Source organism: Oncorhynchus mykiss, chromosome 2, assembly GCF_013265735.2.
Source record: "Oncorhynchus mykiss isolate Arlee chromosome 2, USDA_OmykA_1.1, whole genome shotgun sequence".
Taxonomy (NCBI): domain Eukaryota; kingdom Metazoa; phylum Chordata; class Actinopteri; order Salmoniformes; family Salmonidae; genus Oncorhynchus; species Oncorhynchus mykiss.
The window spans coordinates 50,714,283-50,729,944 of NC_048566.1; the positions used below are offsets into that span (position 1 = coordinate 50,714,283).

At 45.2% G+C, this 15,662-nt stretch overlaps 1 protein-coding gene across 4 annotated transcripts in view; it reads left to right on the plus strand.

The window, feature by feature from the left end:
• The first annotated feature begins 3,297 nt into the window (after positions 1-3,297).
• LOC110491126 (Krueppel-like factor 8) overlaps positions 3,298-15,662 on the plus strand; it is a 166,510-nt gene continuing 154,145 nt past the window's right edge. The window contains exon 1 of one of the 4 annotated variants that reach the window (XM_036950140.1): positions 3,298-3,624. In XM_036950140.1, the coding sequence (XP_036806035.1) occupies positions 3,598-3,624 (27 nt within the window). In that variant the 5' untranslated portion in view covers positions 3,298-3,597. The remainder of the gene's footprint in view (positions 3,625-15,662) is intronic. The other 3 variants (XM_036950156.1, XM_036950131.1, XM_036950145.1) reach the window with 3 other exon arrangements.

Genomic DNA, 15,662 nt, shown 5'->3' on the forward strand with positions numbered 1-15,662 from the left:
GGCCATAATGACTATTGTTATGTTAGGGGGGTAAAGGGGGAGGCTTGCAAGCAGAAGAATACCATCCCAAGTGTGAAGCATGGGGGTGGCAGTATCATGTTGTGGGGGTGCTTTGCTGCAGGAGGGACTGGTACACTTCACAAAATAGATGGCATCATAAGGGAGGAAAATTATGTGGATATATTGAAGCAACATCTCAAGACATCAGTCAGGAAGTTAAAGCTTGGTCTGACCTAAGACAGGGATTTTTACTAGGATTAAATGTCAGGAATTGTGAAACACTGAGTTTAAATGTATTTGGCTAAGGTGTATGTAAACTTCAGACTTCAACTGTGTGTATATACAGTGGGGCAAAAAGGTATTTAGTCAGCCACCAATTGTGCAAGTTCTCCCACTTAAACATTTGAGAGAGGCCTGTAATTTTCATCATAGGTACACTTCAACTATGACAGACAAAATGAGAAAAAAAATCCAGAAAATTACATTGCAGGATTTTTAATGAATTTATTTGCAAATTATGGTGGAAAATAAGTATTTGGTCAATAACAAAAGTTTATCTCAATACTTTGTCATATACCCTTTGTTGGCAATGACAGAGGTCAAACGTTTTCTGTAAGTCTTCACAAGGTTTTCACACACTGTTGCTGGTATTTTGGCCCATTCCTCCATGCAGATCTCCTCTAGAGCAGTGATGTTTTGGGGCTGTTGCTGGGCAACACAGACTTTCAACTCCCTCCAAAGATTTTCTATGGGGTTGAGATCTGGAGACTGGCTAGGCCACTCCAGGACCTTGAAATGCTTCTTACGAAGCCACTCCTTCGTTGCCCGGCCGGTGTGTTTGGGATCATTGTCATGCTGAAAGACAGAGCCACGTTTCATCTTCAATGCCCTTGCTGATGGAAGGTTTTCACTCAAAATCTCACGATACATGGCCCCATTCATTCTTTCCTTTACACGGATCAGTCGTCCTGGTCCCTTTGCAGAAAAACAGCCCCCAATCATGATGTTTCCACCCCCATGCTTCACAGTAGGTATGGTGTTCTTTGGATGCAACTCAGCATTCTTTGTCCTCCAAACACGACGAGTTGAGTTTTTACCAAAAAGTTATATTTTGGTTTCATCTGACCATATGACATTCTCCCAATCTTCTTCTGGATCATCCAAATGCTCTCTAGCAAACTTCAGACGGGCCTGGACATGTACTGGCTTAAGCAGGGAAATTGCCCCAAGGATGAACCAGACTTGTGGAGGTGTACAATCTTTTTTCTGAGGTCTTGGCTGATGTCTTTATATTTTCTCATGATGTCAAGCAAAGAGGCACTGAGTTTGAAGGTAGGCCTTGAAATACATCCATAGGTATACTTCCAATTGACTCAATTTCCCTATCAGAAGCTTCTAAAGCCATGACATAATTTTCTGGAATTTTGCAAGCTGTTTAAAGGCACAGTCAACTTAGTTTAGTGTATGTGAACTTCTGACCCACTGGAATTTTGATACAGTGAATTATAAGTGAAATAATCTGTCTGTAAACAATTGTTGGAAAAATTACTTGTCATTTACAAAGTAGATGTCCTAACCGACTTGCCAAAACTATAGTTTGAAATTTGTGGAGTGGTTGAAAGTGTATGTAAACTTCAGACTTCAACTGTGTGTGTATATATATATATATATATATATATATATATACACTCAGCAAAAAAATAAACGTCCTCTCACTGTCAACTATGTTTATTTTCAGCAAACTTAACATGTGTAAATATTTGTATGAATGTAAGATTCAACATCTGAGACATAAACTGATAAACTGAACAAGTTCCACAGACATGTGACTAACAGAAATTGAATACCGTGTCTCAGAACAAAGGGGGGGGGGGGGGGGGGTAAAATCAAAAGTAACAGTCAGTATCTGGTGTGGACACCAGCTGTATTAAATCAAATCTATTTATAAAGCCCTTCTTACATCAGCTGATGTCACAAAGTGCTGTACAGAAACCCAGCCTAAAACCCCAAACAGCAAGCAATGCAGGTGTAGAAGCATGGTGGCTAGGAAAAACTACATAGAAAGGCCAGAACCTAGGAAGAAACCTAGAGAGGAACCAGGCTCTGAGGGGTGGCCAGTCCTCTTCTGGCTGTGTCGGGTGGAGATTATAAGAGTATATGGCTATTTAAGGCCAGATTGTTCTTCAAGATGTTCAAACATTCATAAATGACCAGAAGAGTCCAATAATAATCACAGTGATTGTAGAGGGTGCAACAGGTCAGTACCTCAGCAGTAAATGTCAGTTGGCTTTTCATAGCCGATCAGTGAGAGTATCTCTACCGCTCCTGCTGTCTCTAGAGAGTTGAAAACAGCAGGTCTGGGACAGATAGGTCCGGTGAACAGGTCAGGGTTCCATAGCAGCAGGCAGAAACTGTTGAAACTGGAGGAGCAACACAACCAGGTGGACTGGGGACAGCCAGGAGTCATCAGGCCAGGTAGTCCTGAGGCCTTGTCCAAGGGCTCAGGTCCTCCGGAAGGGGAGGGACAGGACACCAAATAAGACAGGATAATTACAACAGATATAACAGACTGACCCTAGCCACGGCACATAGACTATTTCAGCATACCCTCAAATTAAAGCTGACAGTCTGCACTTTAACCTCATAGTCATTGTATCATTTCAAATCTAAGGTGCTGGAGTACAGAGCCAAAACAACAACACAATGTTCACTGTCCCAATACCTTTGAAGCTCACTGTGCATACACAATTGAAATATTTTATTATTTCATAATAATTTCCTATTTTTCTATTGTTTTCTACTGAATGTGGACCAGACAGAGACATTTGAATATTTTAAACGTTTTGGCAATTGAATGTTGAATAGTTTGGGCTTTGGAATTCCCATTAAAAAGCTTTACAGTCATTGTAAAACAAATGATCATAACAAAAAATTATGTTTTGTTGCTTCGAATCACTGCAATCCACGGCAAATACTTTGCAAACCATATCAAATTCAAACATTGACATATAGAGTTAGCTTACTACTAACTAACTGTAAATACTTTAGTTGTATAGTACAGTATCATTATGCACAATCATGTAAACCAGCTAGCTGGATAAAATGTTCATCATTTATAAGTGTCACCAACCATCGCTAGATCCTCCTTCTCGGTGGCATCGATCACCCCTCACCGCTAGATCCTCCTTCTCGGTGGCATCAATCACACCTCATCGCTAGATCCTCCTTCTCGGTGGCATCGATCATCCGTTATCGCTAGCTCCTCCTTCTCCGTGGCATTGATCATCCGTCATCACTAGTTCCTCCTTCTCGGTGGCATTGATCACCCCTCATCGCTAGCTCCTCCTTCTCGGTGGCATCGATCACCCTTCATACTGTACGCGGCAACAACACACCGAGAGAGAGGCGCTACTGGGGGAGGGAAGAGGATCAGTCGACGCCGTGGATATGATCTAAAATAATATCCGAAGAGGCAAACAGTACACCTTTCTCCCAAATAGCACTTTGATTCGAAAGGTGGAAAACTGCCAACAAGATTACTATTATTTAAATTCACCCTACCGACCCCCCTCCCTCTACTCCACCCTAGCCACCGAGATGCACACCGAGACTCGAAGCAAGAAAGTAAGTCTTGACCATTATTGACTTTGCTCTGTCCAGCAAACTGTGATCGGCCGATATTGAAATGCGTTGACATTGTCAGTTACATCATGTGCCAATTGAAACAAAATTAAAGAGTGTCTGACAAGGTGGAAGGCAGCTGTACTGTTATGGTGCGTTCATACCCAAGTAGAAAGGTGGTATTTACCACATAACTGGGAAAATGACTAGTGGGAAACTCATCTATCATCCTTGAGCCCCGAGCTTTCCCACATACTGACCTCTGATGTTACCACTAAGGAAATTACCTTTTGAACACAATTTGTTTACAGGCATGATAGCTGTACTAGTGGTTTATGGTTGACTCAGCTCTTGGCCAATCGGCATTTCTCAACGACTTCAAAGCACGTGATTGTGTTCAACTGGGGGCGGCAGGTAGCCTAGTGGTTAGAGCTGTGGACTAGTAACAAAAGGTTGCTCGTTCAAATCCCCAAGCTGACAAGGTACAAATCTGTCGTTCTGCCCCTGAACAAGGCCACTGTTCTAGGCTGGCATTGTAAATAAGAAGTTGTTCTTAACTGACTTGCCTAGTTAAGTAAAGGTATAAAACGGATATTTACGAGTTCCCAACTGATAATTACCACGTTCCCACTTCTTTATCAACGCAGCATTACATTGTTAGCTGGCTGGCAAACTAACGTTAGGCAACGGTACTTAAAATAATAGCTAGCATATTAGTTAGCTCTCCAGCTAGATAGGGGACTGTCGCAGGCTACTGAGAGCTTGATTGGTTCGATAGCTCCGACAATCGACAGCAGACTGTGCTGTTGCATCTCTCTCTCTCCAAATAACTGTACACTCCTCTGTAAACGTTGGCAATTAACGCGCATGCAGACACTGGAACGGGAACGGGTGCATTGCTTCTTGGGTGACACAGCATGCTCTCATCCTCTCTCTCTGTGCGAACTTTGTGGTACAGTTTTTTTTTAAAGTGCACTGTGTGAGCTAGGCAGGAAGGAAATGCACTGCAGCTTGTAGGACACCATCTTAGTTCCTTAAAGGGACAGTAGCGCTCGATCAAATCCCAACCCTGGGAATGAGCCAGGTGTACTGCCTAGAGCTATACTGTACATGTACCCAGCATGCTGCGTCTTCTGCCCAGAACTTTCGGTACAGTAGCAAAGGGTCAGAGGGCAAGAGAAGAATTCAGGCTCAACCAGGGACCAGAAAGAAAAACATCCTTCAAGCTTCATCATTCACAAGATCATTAGCCTCATACAGCAGTAAGGATTCTCATGATTCATTGAATAGATTTCTTACCAATCTATCATCATGCTGACAAATTATACATGATCTCTGCGATACCTCCACGTTACTTTTGGTCTCAGCCATTGTTTTTCTATGAGCATGACATAAATCAATTTCTGTAGTCAGTGTAGTTGCCTCATTATGATGAATGACAGTCATGCTGCAATGAGACATGAATCGGATGTCGTCACTCGTCAGTGCTACACGAGATACAGAGCTCACTCCCTTTCCTGTGTGTGCGTCTGCGGGTATGCGGCCCTGTGTGTGTGTGTGTGTGTGTGTGTGTGTGTGTGTGCATGGCATGGATTAGGCCAGCTCTGAGGTGTAATCTATAAACAGGGCCTATAATACATTCCTGTGCAGGGCAGCAGCAGCCTCAGCAGGCCTAATGGTGAGCACAGGGAGAGGCCCTGTCATTTAGAGGCCAGCCTTGTCTCTGTGGGGCACACCCAGCCTTGTCGCTGAGTGTTTGTTTCTGTTTGAGTGTGTGGATCAGCCCAGGGTGTGCCAGATGGTAGGCAATGATTAACAGTGGAGGACAAACCTTGCTCAAACTGGTTAAATGCGAGATGGGAGGTGAAGGCAGCCATCTCCTGTGTGTGTGTGTGTGTGTGTGTGTCTGGCCACATAGTAACCCACCCAAGGGAGGTGACTGTCAGATTGACATAAGGGACAGACAGTGACTGGTGGTGCCAAGGTACTGGCTTCTAGGTAACCTAGGCCTGCATTCAACCATGCCAAATTGTCACCTTACAAAATAAAACTGACAAGTTAATTAAGGCAGAAACAGACAGGCACCCAGGTTAGGACTGGTGGCCCCATTCCCGTTCTGAGATCTAGACAGGAGTGACCCTGTGCTATAACGGGGTTGTACTGTCACATGGAGCATGATATAAGAGGAAGAGGGGATTCATTGGTGAGGGTGTCACAACAGGGGGTAAAGAGAGGTGAGGTGACCCTGACATGGGGGACAGGGGACATTGGCTGACTGTGGGGTATGAGCTGAGTCAGAAAACAGGGTGGATGGTGTCACAAGGGTATTAGTTTAGAAGGAAGGGCAGGACAGGAGGGTGGGGTTGGGGTGGATAGTTTAACAGAGGTATAAGCTAGTTTGGAAGGAGGGGAGGGGTGGGTTAGGAAGGGTTGGGGTGGATGATGTCACATGGGTATTCATTTTAGAGGACAGGGGCGGTGGTAGGGGGGGTCACCATGTCTTTTTCCAGTGAGTGAGACAGTCGGTGCATGGGGCCTGTCCTGCCTCAGATACTATTTTTAGGACCAGGACACCATTTATAATGTGAAGTTAGTCTAGGGCTGGGATGGGCTAGAGGGGTTGGCCTGAGGGTATGGGTGGGGTTGGGATATAGGGCTAGGTTTGGGACCTGGAGGGGGTTAGGGCTGCAGTTGAAGGATAGGGCAAGGGGGAGGCTGGGGGATAGGTTTTAGGTCTGGGATAGGGTTGGGGGATAGGGACGGGCTTGGGACAGGAGGATAGGGACGGGCTTGGGACAGGAGGATAGGGCCGGGCTTGGGACAGGAGGATAGGGCCGGGCTTGGGACAGGAGGATAGGGCCGGGCTTGGGACAGGAGGATAGGGCCGGGGTTGGGACAGGAGGATAGGGCCGGGGTTGGGACAGGAAGATAGGGACAGGAGGATAGGGCTGGGGTTGGGACAGGAGGATAGGGCCGTGGTTGGGACAGGAGGATAGGGCCGGGGTTGGGACAGGAGGATAGGGCTGGAGCTGTGGGTAGAAGCATGCATGCAGAGGCTGTCGGAGACCACATGCACGCCTAGAATCTGTCTCCTCTCTCTGTCCACCTTTCTCCCTCTTATTTCTTCCCCTCCCTAAACTAGCCCCCCTGCCCAACATGGAAAGAAGTGTAGGAGTGAAAACATAAAGAGAGCTCTGCCTGGAATATAACTCCCCAACACTCTCGCCTGAGCTAACAAGGATCAGCTAGCTCCTAGCTTAGCCTGCAACCATCTGGGAATGCATAGTCCAGTTCTCTCTGATTGCTGCTTTTCGATTGTAACACCAGTGTTACACTAGTGTATACACCCTTATGTTATACCCGGGAATTTGTGTTCCCAAAGCAAGGGCTGACAATGAGGACTTTTGAAGAGCAGAATCAATAATCAACAGAGTTGCTTTGTGAGGAGGTGTTAAAGGTCACAGTTGGCCATTGTTATGGAAATACCATCTGAAAAGTACCAGTGGCCTGGCTGTGACCCCAAGTGAGAGCAGGTCTGCCGGAGCCATGGCCCAGTGAGACGGATTCATGGCCCAGTGAGACGGATTCATGGCCCAGTGGAGATGGATTCATGGCCCAGTGAGATGGATTCATGGCCCAGTGAGACTGATTCATGGCCAGTGAGACGGAGCCATGGCCCAGTGAGACGGATTCATGGCCCAGTGAGACGGATTCATGGCCCAGTGAGACGGATTCATGGCCCAGTGAGACGGATTCATGGCCCAGTGAGACTGATTCATGGCCCAGTGAGACTGATTCATGGCCCAGTGAGATGGATTCATGGCCCAGTGAGACTGATTCATGGCCAGTGAGACTGATTCATGGCCCAGTGAGATTGATTCATGGCCCAGTGAGATGGATTCATGTCCCAGTGAGATGGATTCATGGCCCAGTGAGATGGATTCATGGCCCAGTGAGATGGATTCATGGCCCAGTGAGATGGATTAATGGCCCAGTGAGATGGATTCATGGCCCAGTGAGATGGATTCAGGGCCCAGTGAGACTGATTCATGGCCAGTGAGACGGAGCCATGGCCCAGTGAGACGGATTCATGGCCCAGTGAGTCGGATTCATGGCCCAGTGAGACGGATTCATGGCCCAGTGAGACGGATTCATGGCCCAGTGAGACTGATTCATGGCCCAGTGAGACTGATTCATGGCCCAGTGAGACTGATTCATGGCCCAGTGAGACTGATTCATGGCCCAGTGAGATTGATTCATGGCCCAGTGAGATGGATTCATGGCCCAGTGAGATGGATTCATGGCCCAGTGAGATGGATTCATGGCCCAGTGAGATGGATTCATGTCCCAGTGAGACGGATTCATGGCCCAGTGAGATGGATTCAGAGCCCAGTGAGACTGATTCATGGCCCAGTGAGACGGATTCATCGCCCAGTGAGACGGAGCCATGATCCAGTGAGACGGATTCATGGCCCAGTGAGACGGAGCCATGATCCAGTGAGACGGATTCATGGCCCAGTGAGACGGATTCATGGCCCAGTGAGACGGAGCCATGGCCCAGTGAGACGGAGCCATGGCCCAGTGAGATGGCGCCATGGCCCAGTGAGACGGAGCCATGGCCCAGTGAGACAGAGCCATGGCCCAGTGAGATATGGGTGCCGGCCCGTTTAGATGGAAACAGATGAGTCTGACCCTTCTGCGTTAAACACTGGGGTAAATCATGTATGGAAATGCGCCATGAGTGTCTTCTGGGTCCCAAATGGCAGCCTATGCCCTATTTTGGCTCCCTAATGTCACAGCGGTCTATGGCACTGCATCTCAGTGCTAGAGGCATCACTACAGACCCTGGTTCGATACCCGGCTGTATCACAACCGGCCGTGATCGGGAGTCCCATAGGGCGGCAGACTATTTGCCCAGTGTCGTCTGGGTTAGGGGAGGGTTTGGCTGGGGTAGGCTGTCATTGTAAAATAAGAATTTGTTCTTAACTGACATGCCTAGTTAAATAAAATACAAAATATGGGTGATTCTATAGAAGTGGTGCAAATTGTCTCCAAATATAGGACATTTTATTTACATCATGATATGTTCTTATTCAATCCAAGGCAATAACCAACATATTGTTAAATTAATAAACTGTCAAACTTCAATTAATAGCCTGAGTATGTATTTGCTTAATTCACTGAACAGGTGCTTTTTAGAGACGGTCACCTGAGTATACAAAACACCTGCTATTTCCATGACAGACTGACCAGGTGAAAGCTATGATCCCTTATTGATGTCACCTATTAAATCCACTTCAATCAGTGTAGATGAAGGGGAGGAGACGGGTTACAGAAGGATTTTTAAGCCTTGAGACAATTGAGACGTGTATTTGTGCCATTCACAGGGTGAATGGGCAAGACAAAATATTGAAGTGCTTTTGAACAGGGTATGGTAGTAGGTGCCAGGCACACCGGGTTGAGTGTGTGGAATGTTTTCGACACCTTGTAGAGTCCATGCCCCAACGAATTGAGGCTGTTCTGAGGGCAGAGGGCGCAACGCAATAATATTCCACTTTTTTTTTTTTTACTCACTTTATTTCCTTAATGCACACAGCTTTTGCTCATTTGCATAGTTAATTTCTTAATTCCAGGTTTTACTTCCAACATTATTATACATGTTTTCATTTATAGCACTAATGGTTATCATTTACACACTGTCATGTTTTTGTCTTAGTATGCCTCTATAGAAAATATGTCCTTTACAGCACTCTACTCAGCAAATTGAATGCAGTCTTTCACAGTGGCATCCGTTTTGTCACCAAAGCCCCATATACTACCCACCACTGCGACCTGTACGCTCTTGTTGGTTGGCTCTCGCTTCATATTCGTTGCCCAACCCACTGGCTTGAGGTCATCTATGAGTCTTTGCTAGGCAAAGCCCCGCCTTATCTCAGCTCACTGGTCACCATAGCAGCACCCACTCGTAGCACGTGCTCCAGCAGGTATATTTCACTGGTCACCCCCAAAGCCTATTCCTCCTTTGGCTGCCTTTCCTTCCAGTCCTCTGCAGCCAATGACTGGAACAAACTGCAAAAATTACTGAAGCTGGAGACTCATATCTCCCTCACTAGCTTTAAGCACCAGCTGTCAGAGCTGCTCACAGGTCATTGCACCTTTACATAGCCCATCTGTAAATAGCCCACCCAACTACCTCATTCCCATACTGTTATTTTTTTTTGTTGCTCATTTGCACCCCAGTATCTCTACTTGCACATTCATCTTCTGCACATCTATCACTCCCGTGTTTAATTGCTATATTGTAATTATTTCGCCACCATGGCCTATTTATTGCTTTACCTCCCTAATCTTACTTCATTTGCACACTTTCTCTATTGTGTTATTGACTGTATGTTTGTGTATTCCATGTGTGACTGTGTTGTCGTTTGTGTCGCACTGCTTTGCTTTATCTTGGCCAGGTCGCAGTTGGCAAGGTCGCAGTTGGCAAGGTCTTGTTCTCAACTAGCCTAAATAAAGGTGTAAAAAAAACATTTTATATATATATATATATATATATATATATATATATATATATATATATTTATACACACACAGTGCCTTGCGAAAGTATTTGGCCCCCTTGAACTTTGCGACCTTTTGCCACATTTCAGGCTTCAAACATAAAGATATAAAACTGTATTTTTTTGTGAAGAATCAACAACAAGTGGGACACAATCATGAAGTGGAACGACATTTATTGGATATTTCAAACTTATTTAACAAATCAAAAACTGAAAAATTGGTCGTGCAAAATTATTCAACCCCCTTAAGTTAATACTTTATAGCGCCACATTTGCTGCGATTACAGCTAAGTCGCTTGGGGTATGTCTCTATCAGTTTTTAAACAAATTGCCTGTTCTCGGTTGCAACACTCACTACCGAGTTCCAAACTGCTTCTGGAAGCAACACCAGCACAATAGCTGTTCGTCAAGAGCTTCATGAAATGGGTTTCCATGGCCGAGCAGCCGCACACAAGCCAAAGATTACCATGTGCAAGGCCAAGAGTCGACTGGAGTGGTGTAAAGCTCGCTGCCATTGGACTCTGGAGCAGTGGACATGCTTTCTCTGGAGTAATGAATAATGCTTCACCATCTGGCACCCTATTCTCTTTAAAGGGAAAGTTCCCCCCAGCCCACTGCATGAACAGTATGCAGAGGTGGAAACTTTCCGTGGGAAATATGGGAATTAACGGACAAATGATAGTCTAGAAACTAAAGCTTTGGTTGTCTTCCTCTCAGGCTTCCATGTCTTCTCCCTGGACCTCCTCAATGTCCACCTCTTGAACATCGGACTCTGAGGCCTCATCTTCACTGTCACTTTCCAACCTTGTTGAGGATGGCTTGTTGTCAGGCTCAAAAAGCCTCAAATTTGCCTGGATGGCCACCAATTTTTCAACCCGTGTATTGGTCAGTCTGTTGCGTGCTTTGGTGTGTGTTCTCAAACAAGGACCAGTTGCGCTCTGAGGCGGCTGATGTTGGTTGGATTTGGAGGATGATGGAGGCAACAGGAGAAAGAGCCTCAGATCCACAAAGTCCCTTCCACCAGGTGGCTGATGAGATATGTTGGTACGACTGCCATATTGCATCTCCATCACAAAGCCCTTGGAAGTGTACTTCGCCAGACTGCCAAGAACCTTGCCCTCATCCAGGCCAAGGTGGTGAGACACGGTAGTGATGACACCATAGGCCTTGTTGATCTCTGCACCAGACAGGATGCTCTTGCCAGCATACTTGGGGTCCAACATGTACGCTGCAGCGTCTATGGGCTTCAGGCAGAAGTCTTCACGCTTTTTGATGTATTTCAGAACTGCAGTTTCTCTGCTTGGAGCAACAGTGAAGTGGGCAGGGCAGTATGGATTTCTTCTCTTACATCTGCAAGCAGAGTCTGAACATCAGACAGGATGGCATTGTCTCCCTCAATCCGTGGAATGGCTACTGCTATAGGTTTCGGAGGTTTCAGGCTGCTTACCACTCTCTCCCAAAATACATCATCCAAGAGGATCCTCTTGATGGGGCTGTCCATATCAGCAGACAGTGATATGGCCATTTCTTGGAGAGACTCCTTCCCCTCCAGGAGACTGTCAAACATGATGACAACACCACCCCAATGGGTGTTGCTGGGCAGCTTCAATGTGGTGCTCTTATTCTTCTCACTTTGCTGCTATAACTTGATGACCCTTCACATACATAACCATTTCCTTGGCTCTCTTGTAGAGTGTATCCATTGTTTTCAGTGCCATGATGTCCTTGAGGAGCAGATTCAATGCATGAGCAGCACAGCCAATGGGTGTGATGTGAGGGTAGGACTCCACTTTAGACCAAGCAGCCTTCATGTTTGCAGCATTGTCTGTCGCCTGTGCAAATACCTTCTGTGGTCCAAGGTCATTGATGACTGCCTTCAGCTCATCTGCAATGTAGAGACTGGTGTGTCTGTTGTTCCTTGTGTCTGTGCTCTTGTAGAATACTGGTTGAGGGGTGGAGATGATGTAGTTAATTATTCCTTGCCCACGAACATTCAACCACCCATCAGAGAGGATTGCAATACAGTCTGCTTTCTCTATGATTTGCTTGACCTTCACTTCAACTCTGTTGAACTCTGCATCCAGCAAATGAGTAGATAAAGCATGTCTGGTTGGAGGGGTGTTTGCTGGGCAAAGAACTTTCAGAAATCTCTAACAATACACATTGCCTGTGAGCATCAGAGATGAACCAGTTGCATACACGGCTCAAGCAAGACATTCATCAGCATTTCTCTGACTACGTTCCTCCATTGAGTCTAAAAAACATCTGATTCCAGGAGGACCATGACCTGTTGCTATCGACAAGGTGTCTGATTCATCATTTTCACCTCAAATAGAAGTAGAGGGACTTTTTCCTCACATATGATTTGGCACAGCATTTGCAAATGTACACAGCTTTTCCTACATTAGCTGCAGTGAAATGTCGCCACACATCAGATAGTGCCTGTGGTATTTTCCTGTAAAGATTAGAATAAAACAAGTAAAAATAAATAAATACAATTCCATGTACAGATAAATAGTTAAGCAGCTAGATTAAACAATGCATTTGTAAGATAACTGTTTTAAAATGAAACATGTATAGAAACAGGTGAATTAACACTCCTCAGTTAGCAGGCTCAAGCAAGCTAAAACCCACATGGTAGCAAAAACTAACTTGCAGAAATTGTTAACAAGTTAGAAATGATTTAAACACACTTTTCTGTAGGCTACTGTTTACTTGTTAACAAAAAAGCATGTATGTCATATAAAATATAATCACCCCACCCAGTATTGTAATCAAAACTTACCAAAAAGCAAGAAAGAGAAGAATGCACTGTACATGTGATGGAAGAATGCACTGTGCATGCAGAGGGTTGCAATTCCATTGAAATGGGGATAGTTTAACCAAAATATGCCACAAGACCTAGAATGGCCTTATGTGTATACCACAAAAAAAGGTTCACTGTTATAAGCTATCTTTTTTGATGAATTTAGGCAAAATTCCCCAAAATCTCGGGCTTAATAACTTCCCATCGAAAAATTTCGCAAAAATTCTGGAAATATACCGGACAGTTTCTGACCCTTTGCAACCCTATGCTCCACCAATAAGTTATATATATATTGAGTTACTTTCATAGCTGAAGTTAGGTTTGTTGAGAACACAAGGGATATTAGGGTTGAGAAGAACAAGTCTTGATCTGTTGCGCTGGTTTTTGCATCGTGGATTATTTGGACGAATCACTGGCGTGTGTGGCATGTTTGAATTACGGAAGTGGTTCATTTGGCCTATACAGCCGAGAGGAATGTTCTTCACTGGAAGCCTGCTTGGAGGTGGTAGAATGAGGTTATAGGAAGAACAGCTCATTGTGTCTTAATTATGGTCTCTCTCTCTCTCTCTCTCTCTCTCTCTCCCTCTCTCCCTCCTTTGCCCCGAGTGCACTCCTGAAACTCCTATTCCTCTAGTGCAGCATGAGAGTCCAGTAAGAAACAGAGCAGTCCAGTTCTATTTGGGTCTGTGTGGCATGTAGAACTTCTGTTCCATGAATCCGGTGTAGTAGAATGTGTTATATTCTGGGCCTCTATACAGTATCTGGTTTGTGTGTTATGGGAGTGTATGTGTGGTTCTGGGGGAAAGGAGGGGTGAGGGGATGGAAGCATGCGAGAAGAACAGGCTGGTAACTGGGATGGAGGGAGTCAGGCTGTGTGGTTTAGTTTGGGGATGAGGGCTGGGTGGGATGAGGGCTGGGTAGGATGAGAGAGAGCTGTTTCCTTATCTCCCTCAAGCTGTTGAAATAGGATTTCACCACTGTACTGTAGTATACTTTTGAGAGACTCTGTTCTTTAGTGTGTATGGTGGGCGGATGGCAGGGGGTGGAGTAGGGTGTGTTTGTGTTAATGTGTGTGTGGTAGGGGTTTTCCAGATTAGGGCTGATGTGACGGAGTGACCCCCTACCATCGCACCACAATCATTAACCAGCTAAATAATCCGGTCCCCCTAGCAACCCCTGTAGCTCTGCCAAACACACGGGCCAAACTGAAAAGAGACAGTAGGTGGGGAGGGTGTTTCTGAATGTGTGTGTGAGAGAGAGGGAGAGAGAGAGAGACTGTGTGTACTCACACGTGCGTAAGTGTGTATTGATGTTGGGAGCTTGATGTAAGCTGCTCAGGGCTCTGTTTGTAGGGCAGAGAGAGGGAGGGAAAGAGAAGGAGGTATAGAAAGGAGGTGAGATGCCAAACATTTGACTTGTTCTTCTAAGACCAACACTGTGGTGTATAAGCCCTGTTCTACCTTGTCTTCACCCTAGTTGAACTACCACCCAGGTATATGTAGGTAATACATAGCCTAGAGCAGGGTTCCTCTACTGTGGTGTAGAAGCCCTGTTCTACCTTGTTTTCACCCTAGTTGAACTACCACCCAGGTATATGTAGGTAATACATAGCATAGAGCAGGGTTCCTCTACTGTGGTGTATGAGCCCTGTTCTGCCTTGTCTTCACCCTAGTTGAACTACCACCCAGGATGCAGGATACCCCTGAGCTCATTTTCAAGTCTCTCATAGCAAAGGGTCTGAATTCTTACATTTTTCATTATGAAGTATTGCGTGTAGATTGCGGAGGAAATGTTTTTATTTAATCCATTTTAGAATAACAAAATCTGGAGAAAGTCAAGGGGTCTGAATACTAAATTGGCAGTTTCTCTGGTTTTACTTTTTATAGGTACAGTTGAAGTCGGAAGTTTACATACACCTTAGCCAAATACATTTAAACTCAGTTTTTCTAAATTCTTTACATTTAATCATTACAGAGCTGATGTAACTTAGTCAGGTTTGTTGGCCTCCTTGCTCGCACATGCTTTTTCAGTAGGATTGAGGTCAGGGCTTTGTGATGGCCACTTCAATACCTTGACTTTGTTGTCCTTAAGCCATTTTGCCACAACTTTGGAAGTATGCTTGGGGTCATTGTCCATTTGGAAGACCCATTTGTGACCAAGCTTTAACTTCCTGACTGATGTCTTGAGATGTTGGTTCAATATATCCACATACTTTTCCCTCCTCACGAGACCATCTATTTTGTGAAGTGCACCAGTCCCTCCCCACAACGTCTCTATTTTGGTTTGGTCAGGGCGTGAGTTGGGGTGGGCATTCTATGTGTTTTTTTTCTATGTTTTCTATTTCTATGCGTTTGGCCTGGTATAGTTCCCAATTAGAGGCAGCTGTCAATCGTTGTCTCTGATTGAGAACCATACTTAGGTAGCCTTTTCCCACCTGTGTTTTGTGGGTAATTATTTTTCCGTTTGTGTGCACCTCGGTTGCATCACGGTCTTTGCTGTTTACCTGTTTGGTTATTTCGGTTTCACTTTCATAAAAAAATGTGGAACTACATACACGCTGCGCCTTGGTTGATTTATGACAGGGAGTTTGAGGATAGCGAGCGTGACACCAATGGTGTTCATACTTGCGTGCTTGTAAAGATGAAAGTGGTACCTTCAGGCATTTGGAAATTGCC